Source organism: Pygocentrus nattereri, chromosome 15 (assembly GCF_015220715.1).
Source record: "Pygocentrus nattereri isolate fPygNat1 chromosome 15, fPygNat1.pri, whole genome shotgun sequence".
Taxonomy (NCBI): domain Eukaryota; kingdom Metazoa; phylum Chordata; class Actinopteri; order Characiformes; family Serrasalmidae; genus Pygocentrus; species Pygocentrus nattereri.
This window is the reverse complement of record NC_051225.1, coordinates 13,212,820-13,225,229: the sequence shown is the minus strand read 5'-3', so window position 1 is coordinate 13,225,229 and position 12,410 is coordinate 13,212,820. Positions and strand designations below refer to the sequence as shown.

At 41.3% G+C, this 12,410-nt stretch overlaps 1 protein-coding gene across 2 annotated transcripts in view; it reads right to left on the bottom strand.

The window, feature by feature from the left end:
- sbf2 (SET binding factor 2) overlaps positions 1-12,410 on the bottom strand; it is a 144,655-nt gene that overhangs the window by 82,625 nt on the left and 49,620 nt on the right. For both annotated transcript variants that reach the window (XM_017707285.2, XM_017707286.2), the window contains exons 3-4: positions 6,111-6,248; positions 1,754-1,882 (exon numbers count right to left, since the gene is read on the bottom strand). In XM_017707285.2, the coding sequence (XP_017562774.2) occupies positions 1,754-1,882; positions 6,111-6,248 (267 nt within the window). The remainder of the gene's footprint in view (positions 1-1,753; positions 1,883-6,110; positions 6,249-12,410) is intronic.

Below are 12,410 nucleotides of genomic sequence, written 5' to 3'. Positions count from 1 at the left end.
CAGACACACTACATACCTACCTGAAAAAAGGTCTCTCACTGTCAGACGCCACAATCCAATGCATTTCTTAAGTTTAACAGGGATTTAACACAGTATCACTAACAGGAAATGCCACCATGGGGGCTAATTTCACACGTAAGAATGCCTGCTTAAGTGGCTAAATTACCACACTCGTCAATCTGGTATGCGGTTGTAAACAGTTACGTCTCGGGTGAATACTAGAGGGCAACAGCTCCTTTTCCACAACAGCCCTTACCTATTCCACAAATGTAGGCCAAGTTATATTAAAAAAAAAGAAAGAAAAAAAAGAAAAGAGTCTTCAGTCTCTAAGGATAAAGCTTTGGATGCAGTATATTTCCTGGCTTTGGACTCCTATGCGCTTGCTCTCCAGTCCCCGCACATTCCATCAGCTAAACAACTGCAGAACTGTTTGCAGTAGTGATCGATATCATTCAGCCCTGTAATGGGCTCAATTATCCCACAACTAACTTCTCCAGAAAAGCAATAATGAGGAAAACAGTTAGCTGTTTTAAAAGGAACCTCTTTAGAGATTACTGATTCATCTCTTTAGTTAGGCCTTCAACAATTATCGCATCGTTGTTTGTTTTAATAATGACCTGTTTACACTGTTAAACAGCATGCGAAGTTCAGATGCCGAGGCAAGCAGATATAAATAATAAATAAAAGCAGAACCGCCTTACAAAAACAGACCACCAACAGATATTACAGTGTATAATGGGCTAGTAGTCTGGAAACAGAGATGTTAATAATTACCCAGTCAACTGACAAATACATACACTTTTCACATAAACAACTGATCTTCGAATAGGCAGGTTTATCATTCACCTTGAGGGTCATTGTATACTGAAGAACTGATAAAGCAATACAGCAGAAATTAAACCATCCAAAATGTACCTTACACAATTTCTGAATACCTACCGATTACAAAATCCATGCTTTTAAACTCTTAGTCATTGACCAATAGCTGATCCCGACATCCAGATATGCTGGAGTCAAAAACTGACCCCTGCTCATGTACTTGTTTTGGTATTTCTCAACAAAAATGACTGGGATATTTAGCAAAGAGCTAAGAAAGGCTACAATTGATGTTTTTTAAGTCATGTTGCTTTTGTTGAGTACAGCCTAAGCTATTGCCTACTAATGTGTTTGTTAGCTAAAGGTTAGCCTCTGTAGTTAGTCCCATGACAAAAGGCTTAAAAGCTGCAAGCTACTAATGTCATGTTGGTATGAACTTCAGGTTAGCCCCAGTTAGGCCATGTATGTTTGTTTACTGGGGCTAATATTACATGGTAAATGTAAGTTCTATGTTTGGTCATTTAATAAAGCCTGAAACCTTGTTTATATAGATCGCAGTGCTATGTTTGATGTTTTCATGGGTTGTGTCCATGATTTTAGATCTGTCGGTAATCGCTGACTAGTAATGATGGGTTACTGATAAAAGGAACTTGGTAAATACTGGTAAAAATTCTCATCCGTACTCCCCAAGTAAGTGATTAGGAGAAAAAAATAATATACTGTGCTGGAATAAAATACACTGCAATCACTAACTACTGATGCATTAATACACACATTATAACACAACAGCAGTGTGTTAGTTTTACATCCAATCACAATGGAAAAAGTGTTGATAATAAGGCCACCAGTTGCAAATACTGAGGTAACAAAGGAAATTATGGATATCTACTGTAGTTTTGACATCACATCATGTTAGCCATCTGTATGTATACATTACCCTAAATATTTCCGGGTAATCCAGCCTGGAGACCAAGATTAGACTTTTGGGCGCAAACACTTGTGCTGGCTGGATCAGACCATCCTCCTCTTCGTCTTCATCTCCATCACCTTCCAGAGTCTTTGTGCCCTGGAAAAGAACAAGAAAAACTGGTGAGCCCTGATTGAGTCCAGAAAGATTCCAGATGAACCTTGTGTGATGCACTTTCAGCTCAAAACATCTGTCTTTAAAAGAACAGCAACCTTGGCTGAACCTTGCTGACTTGAGTGCTATTAGCAGGTATGACAGAGGAATTCTTCAACCTTTGGCTGTGGAGAGAGAACAGCATGGTCTGCCGGTTCCCTAAGGCAAAGGTTTTAAGCCCGAAGAAATTAAATCAATGAACCAAAGGCCTAGTCATATCCTCTGCTATATACTCTGGAAGATGACAGGACATCAGATGTTTCTGTTAATTCTGTATCATTCAGGGTTGATAATCATCTGAGTTGAGAGGTTGAGAAAGCAACGGGAAACAATGCATAAATATGATTACAGCTAAACCCCCATATAAATCTTTGCTTAGTGTGCTTATGAGCACAACGTGACCAATTCGCTGTATACAGACAGAGCGCTGTTCATCCGGGGAATTCTCACGCCAAAACGGCGCTAAATTATTTGTGACATTGATTGGAACTCGATGTGGTCTAAAGTCACTGGTCCATGTTAACACCCAAATGTAATTCCTCCTCTTTCCCCCAGAAAGAAAGCATGAAACATAACAGAAGTAAATTAAGTTTGTGGGGGCTGCATACCTCTCAGGCAAGAGCATGAGTCTATGCTGACAGAATTAATGTTGCCTAAGGATGGAGGACAAGTTCAGGGAATCTTGTGATACGAGACTGAAGGCTCAGCACAGAAATCCAAAGGGAAATGCAAACCCAGATGCTGGCCTATTAATAGAATTCCCTTTTAGAAATCATATTATTGTTGCCCATCTTGTCCAAGAGTTGTCCAAGAGTCCTCTCCCAACAGATTGAGGGATGTTATTTTAACCTATGATGGCTCATGATACAAACAAAGCACTAAAGTTGTGGTGGCTGGAAATTTAATTGATTAAATTAGGCTCAGTTTGTATTTGGAAAGAAATCTAATTTCCCTCACAACTGAGTCAAAAGATGTAATCTGTGTACAAACAGCTAGACCAGCATGAACAACTACACTATGGCCCCGTTGTTCGACATTAATGGGTCAACAAAAAAAATGTAATTGGAGCAAACACTGGCTGTCTTTTATTTGCAAGTTATAAAATTATTTGCAAGAGAAACAAAAATAAGGCACAAAATTGGCTGAATAAGGAATATTAATAGAAATCTTTTATCTTAGTGGCTCATCTCATTCTCTTCTTCAGATATATAACAAAAAAAAAAAAAAGAAAGAAGATGAACATATTGGGCAAGTCTTGAGTCCCGATGCTCTAAACCTGGTTCTAATCGTCTTATCTGAGCCTTCAATACGTGTAGAAATTCATACTGGTGCCCACCTCTCAAACCCCGCTGACTAACCTCTTTATTGGACTCCACTGAGTTTGCTCAGACAAAGAAAACATGCCATGAGAGCCACAGCATCTTATCTGTGGGGAGCATGGGATTAAAATACCCCCATAGATGGGAAACACATTTCAGCATTATTGGGGGGGATTTGGCTCAATTATGAGAGAAAATACATTCCATGGCTGCTTTATCCAATCAGATAAAGGGAAAATTTACTTTGGTGCTCTGAATTCTATAGTGTTCTACTGCAGCGTGAAAATCCAGAAATGAAGAGGACTAGGACTGGATTATCTTTGAAGTGTTGGATCAGTGCTTCTCAGTGCTTTTCTTCATTGCATTCTTATTATTTTTGGGGGATTTTAGTGAACTTCAACTCCACCTGCTAGCTAGGTCTCCTCTTATCACACAAAGCTACCAGGCTGGGAGAGTGACTGCTAGCACTTGCTTCCCCGGAGCAGACACCTGTGTTGGCTAGCATGGCGCTGGGTGAAAGGAGAAAGGGATGGTCATCCTACGCACCCAGAGAGAGGAAGGCCAATTATGCTCTCGCAAACTCTCAACTGTGGATGGCTCTGGCATCATCAGGGACAAAAACACTGATGTTAGATGGCTGCAGCACTCAGGACCTGCATTCTTTCTGTTTTAAATGTTTAACAAGTTATTTGAAACATTCACACACGTACAGCAGATACGATTATAACATATTATAATACAAGCTACAGAACAAGTGGTTGGTACAGAAAAAAGAATCAAAGCTGTAGGAAAGCACCGATATGGCAATTGTGAGTCGATGTTGGTATCAGATATTCTTCATGAGCGTATCTATCGGTGCCAATACATGAACATTTAAACAATGTAGAAATTTAGATTAAATCAGTCTGGATGAGAACTGGGTGAAATCTATTTCTGCAGATTCCGCTCTTCCAGAATACAATATATCGCTGCTGTCAGAAAAAACCTTGTATCTCCATTTCTATCGTTTTTCCGTTTTTGACATAATTTGAAAATGCCTGTTGCTCTTTGGGTCATCCTACAGAAACATCCATTTTTGTGTCCCGGGCGTTTACAGATATATTACACTTAGAAAACATGCTAAGGTTACAATTTATTTATATTTTAAAATAAAACAATGTTATTTTAACAATTACACCGTCCTTAAGCATCTATTTATCAATACTGTTTTTTAAAGCAAAAATCTAGAAATCCAAGCACCACAGAAGAGCTCGTCCTCACAGTCACATGTGAAGGGTGAGACCATATTGATGGGGGGACAAATTTTTTTTGCAATTTGCAATAAATGTGCTTCAATCCCGCAATTCTGTTTTCCAGTCATTAGACAATATAAACTGATGATCTGAAGAACATTAATATGAAAAAACAAACAGCACAGCCAAAGCACAAGCAGAATGAAAAGAGCTTGCGGGAGGTTGAGGAGGGCCGTTGGGAACGTCTGTTAATAAAGAGTAATTCTTTGGTCCTAATGTGTGCAAAAATACAACAGCTGCAAACATCCGGGTGGCCTTCATCACTAGTCGCCTGCGGAGCTCGGCATTGGAGGACAAGGCCTAAATGAGGAGGATTAAAGGATCTCTTTGAAAGAAGAGGACAGGAGGACAACTCCTGCAAGAAGTCACAAAGGGAAGCTGCGCCAGCCGACAGCTGGGGGTTATCGCAACTTGACATGCTTCTCTTCTTCACTCCTGCCAAGCTGTTGCATAAACTTTAAAAAAAAAAAAAAAAAAAGCCAGGCCACGAATGCACAGTGGCCCTCACATTACACCTATTTGTGTTGGCATGTGTAAGTTCAGCCTCTTATTTGAGCTGGAGCTTTGAAGCAACAAGAAGTCCACAATAACTCCTCATGCTGGCATGCAGACTGACGCCTGAGGTAAACAGACATTTACGAATAAGACGTAAATTCACTAACCTCTCTGAGCGGTTAAACAGATAGGAGTCGACTGAAATGATTCACGTCATCGCAATGCGTGTCTTTGTCAAAACAATTATGTCCTGAGCTCCTCCAATTAAGCAAAATGTTGAATCCTGATGCTGGGCTAACATTCCAAGCAGATGTGTACTGTCAGGATGTAGGAAAACATGAAAAACACATGGCATAATGAGCACCATTAACAGTAACGCCATGAGTATCTTTATAGTTAGCCTTTTGTTTACTGTGATCTGTTTTAAAACAACTTCAGCAGTCTATGGCGGCAGTCACTGACACCTCAGATGTTACCAGTCAAGCTGAAAAGTTTCATTTCCAGTTCACTTTTACCGTGACTGTTCTTGGAATCTCAGTGTTTTCTTTCTAAAGCCCTCAAGAGTTTCTGGAACCCATCATGCACGTGACATGAGTTGCTAAATAAAAATTTGTTCCTAAGAGGAGAAAAATAAATAAATTTCAATGCATGAAAAACACTGAATATTAAGCCAAATAAACAGTGAAGGATTTGCCCAACAGAACAGATAAACAGCTGCACACAATGACATCTGACAGACCCCAGACAGACCAGTTTGCAGTCTTCAAAACATCAGGCAATAAGATCTAGGGTTACTTAACACAACTGATCCGTTTAATTACCTATCTCATGCTCTAGCATTACGAGGGATCCTGAGACTAAGACTCTTTCTGGTGAAGTAGCACCTCATGGATCAGCGTTATGAAGAACTATAAGACTCTTTGGAGAAATCTCATCTCATGGACCTGCACTGCGAACCTTAAGACTATGGAAAACAGAAACTTTAAGACGTTTCATTCAGTGTTGTGTATAAGTCATGTTAATAAAGACTGTTGACAACATGGTAATGACAGCACCAAGCAATCTCACCTGCAAGTTGACCTCGGCCTCGTAGAAGGTCAGGCAAGAGCAGTAGTGTCTGTCCGAGTCGATGTCCGTCAGCACCACTGTGAAGAACGTCGGTGGTTTCCTCTCACGAGACAGCCTCCATCCTCCTGGCTGACAGAACTGGGGAAAGAAAAGAATGAACATAAACATTACATATACCTAGAACCCACACAAAAACACAAAAGTAGAAAACGAAACATCTAAAGAGAAGTAAAGAGTACAAGAGAACATTCAGGCAGGTGAGGTATAAATCAGATACCCAACATCCCAAACATTTGAAGAGGAGATGGAAACAGTGAGATTATTAGTAATTTTTTGCTGGGTTATCTGGCTGACAGAAACATGCAACTATACAGGGTGATTCAGATTCATCCGATTTCAAAAGCATTATATTTTTAGGACTGTAAGGCGCCTAGAAACCATTCACAATACAACTGAAAGAGGGGGTTATAGTTCCTGATTGTTACTGGAAGATTTCTCCCTTCAGTCTGAGAGGAGAAGAGACCCCTGAGCAGAAAGCGTTCTGCGTTCTCCACTTCAAGTGAATCTGTCATAACTGTGCAGGGTGATTTTCATGGGCAGTGAAGCTCCAACAGCTCAGAGTGTTCGTCGTTGGTTCCACAGCATTGGATGATCTCCGAAATCGCACTGAAAGAGCTGTGAGTGCAGCAACACCAGACATGCTCAATCCAGTATGGGATGAATTTGACTATGGTGTTAATGTCCGTACGTTTTAGGAAGTTCATACTGAACACTTATAAAATTACATAAACTCTACGCTCATTTAAACCATTTACTATTTACCATTTACGTATTGCTTAGATACTAATAACTAGTTTTTGTGTTTTCTTTGCCACTTCCACGGACTGGCTTGGTCTTTTGCCAATTACTTAATGCTACCAATGGTGAAGGGTGAAGGCTAGCACATTATACATCCTTCCTGGCGCTAACACAACTGGACAGGTAAAAACTGCTTGGATGAGACCATCAGATTTAATTTGAGTTCATGGGCGGAGCAATTTCTGTTGTGTTGCTTATTATTTGTGATCATTACTGGAAAGAGATGTGAAAAGGGAGTTTTGTGAGGATGGGCCCACGGTGCTGGGGTGCTGGTAACTCATAAGCGTAAAAGGTGGTAATGTGTTTATTATTGTGGAGAAATGGGCAGGATATCCTCCTCCAGCTACTACATCCTCTCATCAGAGAGCAGGAAATGGCACTAATCCGCTTTCCTTGCTGCTCAAACATGCTCTTAGGTCCATCTGAGTCATGCGAGCAGAGTCCGTCAAGCAACCTGAGCTAGTGCCTGCATTTTGAGGTGAAATTACATTTTTAAAAAGAATGACTAAGAAGAGCTACTACATCACAGACTTCTCCAAGCCTACTGAGAGATTTGGAACCACAAAAGAGTTCATGAGCAGTGGAGCAGGATACTGTAGCTGATAAAAGGCATGTCCTGCAGAGTGACAGATTGGAGAGGAGAGAGTAAGCCTGGGAGGCCAGGCAGCGAGAAAGCTAAATGTGCAAGGGTTAGTGCCAGCATCCACTGTGGCCTGGCATCAGTGCAGTGTTTATACTGCAAACAACAGCCTAGTAGGAAAAACATGAGGCACAGGAAGAGCAGGATAGATGATGCAGAAACAGTGGAAGAGAGATATGAAGTTATTTAGTGACCCTGGAATGACAAAAAGCATGCCATTACAGTTATTTTCATTACTTAGGAACACTTTAACAGTGTGCTCAGAGGAGGAGAGGGATAGAGGGGAAATAGAAAGAAAAGAAGAGAAAGCGAAAGAGTGGCGGAACGACCCAAGAGCTTGAACCAGGATGTCACTGTCCAGCAACAGACACAATAGCAGGCAGGAAATCTGTAACACTGGAAGGCAGAGGGGGAAGATCGTGATGCTCCCCCCGTCACCAGCTCGGTACAGGTGCCAGGAAAAGTACGGAAAAATATGAAAATATGTAAAGTATGTCATAAATTTCCAGCGGAAAACAGATAAACTCTGATGTTGTCTACCTGAGTACACAATAGGCCTGAAGTGGCGGATGGAGTGTGTTTGGCTACGACCACATCAACAGCCCCTTCTCTGAACTGTTATGATTTCAAAGGCCAGAAGTTCCAAGGAGGAATGCCGGAGTTCTGGCCTGGACTCAACCAATCACAGAAGAAGCAGTTTATGTGCACTCGCTCGTGCTTGGGTTTAATTCACGTCCAGATGAAAACCGTGACTGTAGATTTTCTGACATGCCTGATGCACATTAGAGCAGTGTTGTTTAAAAGGTCCGCTTGAGCTTGAAGGCTAGGCCCATTTGAGAAGTCTGTAGGGACAGCAGCATCTCTGGTGGACTCTAGGCAGCTCTTAGAGAGGGATGCTTCTCACAGCCAGAAGCAGGAGCTTGACTGATCCAAACGGACAGCCAACAATGAAGTACGACCACACGACCTGCCTCCATCAGAGCTGAAGTCGTAATATGTAATTCACACCGAACTATTCACTTTTCAGTATGTTTAACTGCATTAGCCTGTAAAAGACTGGAGGTCTTGAAGTAATCAAAACACCTGACCAACACAAAGTATAGCAATGAGAAACTATTCTGCATGAAAGCCTGGATAGGGAGGTCCTGCAGCCCTGATGGGTAAGGAGGCACTCGGAGAAAGAGCAGGGAGGAGAGGTGACATTAAAAACAAATCCCTGATAAGAGACCACCACTACTGTATGCTCACGACTGACCTCTGTACAAAGTACAGGGTGAACAGAAAAAGAATGCTCATAACAGTGTATCTAACCTCTAGCAGTCTCTCTCTCTCTCTCTCTCTCTCATAAATATTATATATATAAATACAGAAACACACACACACACACTCAGAAGCAGCCACATCACATCACAGGCAGAGGACAGACCCTGCGCTCAAATTAGCTCTCAGTCAAGTGACAACGGCACTTGAAGTGTTCCAGTGTTTGTGATGTCAATAGACTTGGCAACATCTCTGCCTTGTCGGTGAGAGTTCCTCGTCATGTGGGCAGCAAGTGGCACACCCCCAGCTCCACAAAAGAGACACCAGATCTGCAGTTTGACCTGCTAAGAATCAGTGCATCAGAGCAAGCTTAGAGAACAGGACAACCAAATTAGACCCCCCATCTGCCGTATTCTATTACTCTGGTCGTGCCATTCCGTTTAACGACTACCATAAATGGCGTGAGATCATTGTCCCGTCTAGAGGACAAAGAGAACATCGCTGATGTGTACGAACCGCAAAAGCAGACAAGTGTGGGCTGTGTGCTGAGAATAACTCCTCCGCACCACAATTTCTCTCATTTCCTCATTTCCTCTCAAAAGGTATAACTTTTTCCTTTTTTGTTCACATTATTTAAAAAAAAAAAGAAAAAAAAAAAACATTACCAGGAATGCAATGGTTTGTACAAAAAGAAGAATGGAGAACAAAAGATGACCAAGTCTTTCCATGAATTAAATGAGAAATTTGTGCACAGTTCAGTTTCAAAGGCTTACGGTAATTTTACTGGAAGGGCTCTCATCAAATTCAGCCCTTTTCAGTACTAGGGCCCAACACATTTTGAGTATATCAGCTGATCTAATTTTATAGTGATATTTTACTATTACACACCAGTGGCATAGTTAAACTGACATGACTGCCAGATCTCAATTACCACAGTCCTTATGCTCAAGTAACAGCAGAAACTCATATCATTTCAATATTATACCACTGGGGGCGGAGCTACCCAGAACACTTTGCGGTTTTGGTTTCTATTCATCATTGTTCTCAGCATTCATTCATTTAATTTCAAAGTCTTGTGCGCTAGGCAAATGAAAAAGGCAAAATAATTAAAAGTTATACTGAATGAATGACATTGAATGAGGCTCAAACTAAATACTGGTATTAATAAACAGTGGTGCTGTTGTGATTTAAGCAATAGAACCTGAGAGGGAGTGTGTTATTGCAAAATAACATCACGGCTGTGATTTGGTCTCCGTAGTTCATCACAGCTGTGATTCTATTTGTGATAACACACTCCTCGAGTGTTCTATTGCTTTAAAACAACAGTTAAATAAATACAGTAAGAAATGAATAAACTGGGCCGTGAAAGTGGCGTTTAATATGGTTTAATGTTCAGTTCCTTCCTCCAAATTATAGCTCCTTAACAAGCAGTTTGTTGCTACGTCAAAGTAACGAGCTCCGCCCACTTGCTGCACAGCCAGCAGTTCGTTCTCCAGCTCCTTACACTAAATTCCCAAACTGTCATCACCACTGAGCAGCTTTTTTCGGCAGCTGTGACAGAAGAACAGCTAAACAACCTGGAATCAGCCAGAAATGAACCCAACACCATTCACAAAACATGTTGTCTGATCTTCAGAGTCTGACCAAATCAGACTGAGCCATTAAACAGCCACAATATCAAGTTCAGCTCAGTTTTGTCTTTTTTTTTCCCAGATCAGCATTAGTGTTGTTTTGTTCCAGGGAGTCTGTAAAGCATTTACAGTCCGTTTCGTTTGGCGAATGGTATTGGGTTCATTTCTAGCTGATTCCAGGTTGTTTAGCTGTTCTTCTGTCATAGCTGCCGACTGAAAAGCTGCTCAGTGGTGATGACAGATGGGGAATTTAGTGTCGTCTCATCTTCAGAGTTGGACCAAATCGGCTGTCAGTCAAATGTGATCTTAACTGTATCCATTTTCTGTCTGCAGCAAAGTAAGAAGTAAAAACGTTCAAACGGCTTGAGTCTTGTCTCCTACAGCTGTCAAAGTTATTACAGCGTCTCAGCGGAGTGACAGTTTGTTCTCAATCCACCAGCTTGCATGGCCGCAACTAACTGTTGCATAATAGCCATTATCAACCATATTTAGTCAGGCCCTACTTCAAGATGTCAGAAAATTCCATGTCATTCAAAAACAAATTTCAATACCCAGACAGTCTTATTAGTGTTCGAGAGCCAATAAGCATGCTTATCGCTGAATCTGAACTGCTGATTGGCTGCCCAAATTACATTCCGTATGCATACGGTCAACCTCAGCATTTCTTTATTAGTACGCAGTCCACTGCTGTCATTAGATATAACACCTCATACTCATTTCTAATTTAAGCCACACCCACGTTTGGTTTGTAATTTAAAAGTGTCATTTAGAAATTGGGCTCAAAGGTAACAGAGTTGAATGAATTAAAAAAACAAAAAAAAGCCCTACTTGGAGAGAAGGACATTTTGGGTAGACAGTCACAGATACAGATATTTATTTAAAAAAACACAAAACACACACACACACACACACACACACACACACACACACAATAAAAATAGCCTAGTCTGGAATGGCAACAACAGTGTATCTCAGGAAGGCAAGACAATGACATAAATGAAAGAGGAGGAAGGGGGTGTTGCAAAAGGCCTGAGCAGTGCTGGGGTCTCTGGCCAACACAGTAGATTTTCTATCACGTCTTATGCTGAGCTCCAGACATTGGGGTCAGCAAGCTCCAGGCACAGCAGCAGGTCCGAGATAGGAAGTCTTCAGCCTAGCCAAGATGGAGGCTCTATTCATAGGCGCAAGTGTGTGGAGCTGGAGGAAGCGTGGCAAACTCCCTGAGTAAAAACACTTCCTGAGAACATCTTCAGGGTCAAAACTAAAGAAGGGAAAAAAACTGCTCTCCTGCATGGCTGCACTGTATCATAGTAAGAGCAAACAGGTCCTATGTACACTCTAAACAAAGTAGATCCATGTTGTGGCGCTCAGACAGGAAACCGATGTTAACCACATTTTTCAGTCCGACGACAAAATATATACATTTCAGTTGGGCATTGTTCTGCACACAGTACTGCTGGGGATATTCTGTTGGCGGGGTTATGCAATCTTATACACATGGTTCACTTTAAGGATAGATATTTTTAGTGGGTCAAGAGGGATGTCGAATTCTCCACACACCCTTGGGGGTGAGTAATATGGAGACACCAAAACTAAAAACGGAGACTTTCAAGGCCAGAATTTGGCTTGCTGATGATACTGCAAGCATGCAAGCAATTTAGATAAGGGGTGGAAGGCCGTATCTCTAATTTGAAGGGTTAGCATAATGTATCAATTATTTAAGCCAGCCCTACGTGTAGCTCATACAGCTGCGTCTGCCTCGCTCTCGTCTTGCACACACCTTTGGGGAGATTTCTTGAGGCAAATACTTGTGTCTTTTTTAAAAACATGAGACAAATTAAAAGCACACGGACAGCTCTGCAAATGCTCCTCAGCCTTAAATACTTCAATATGAATTACATGGACATGCAA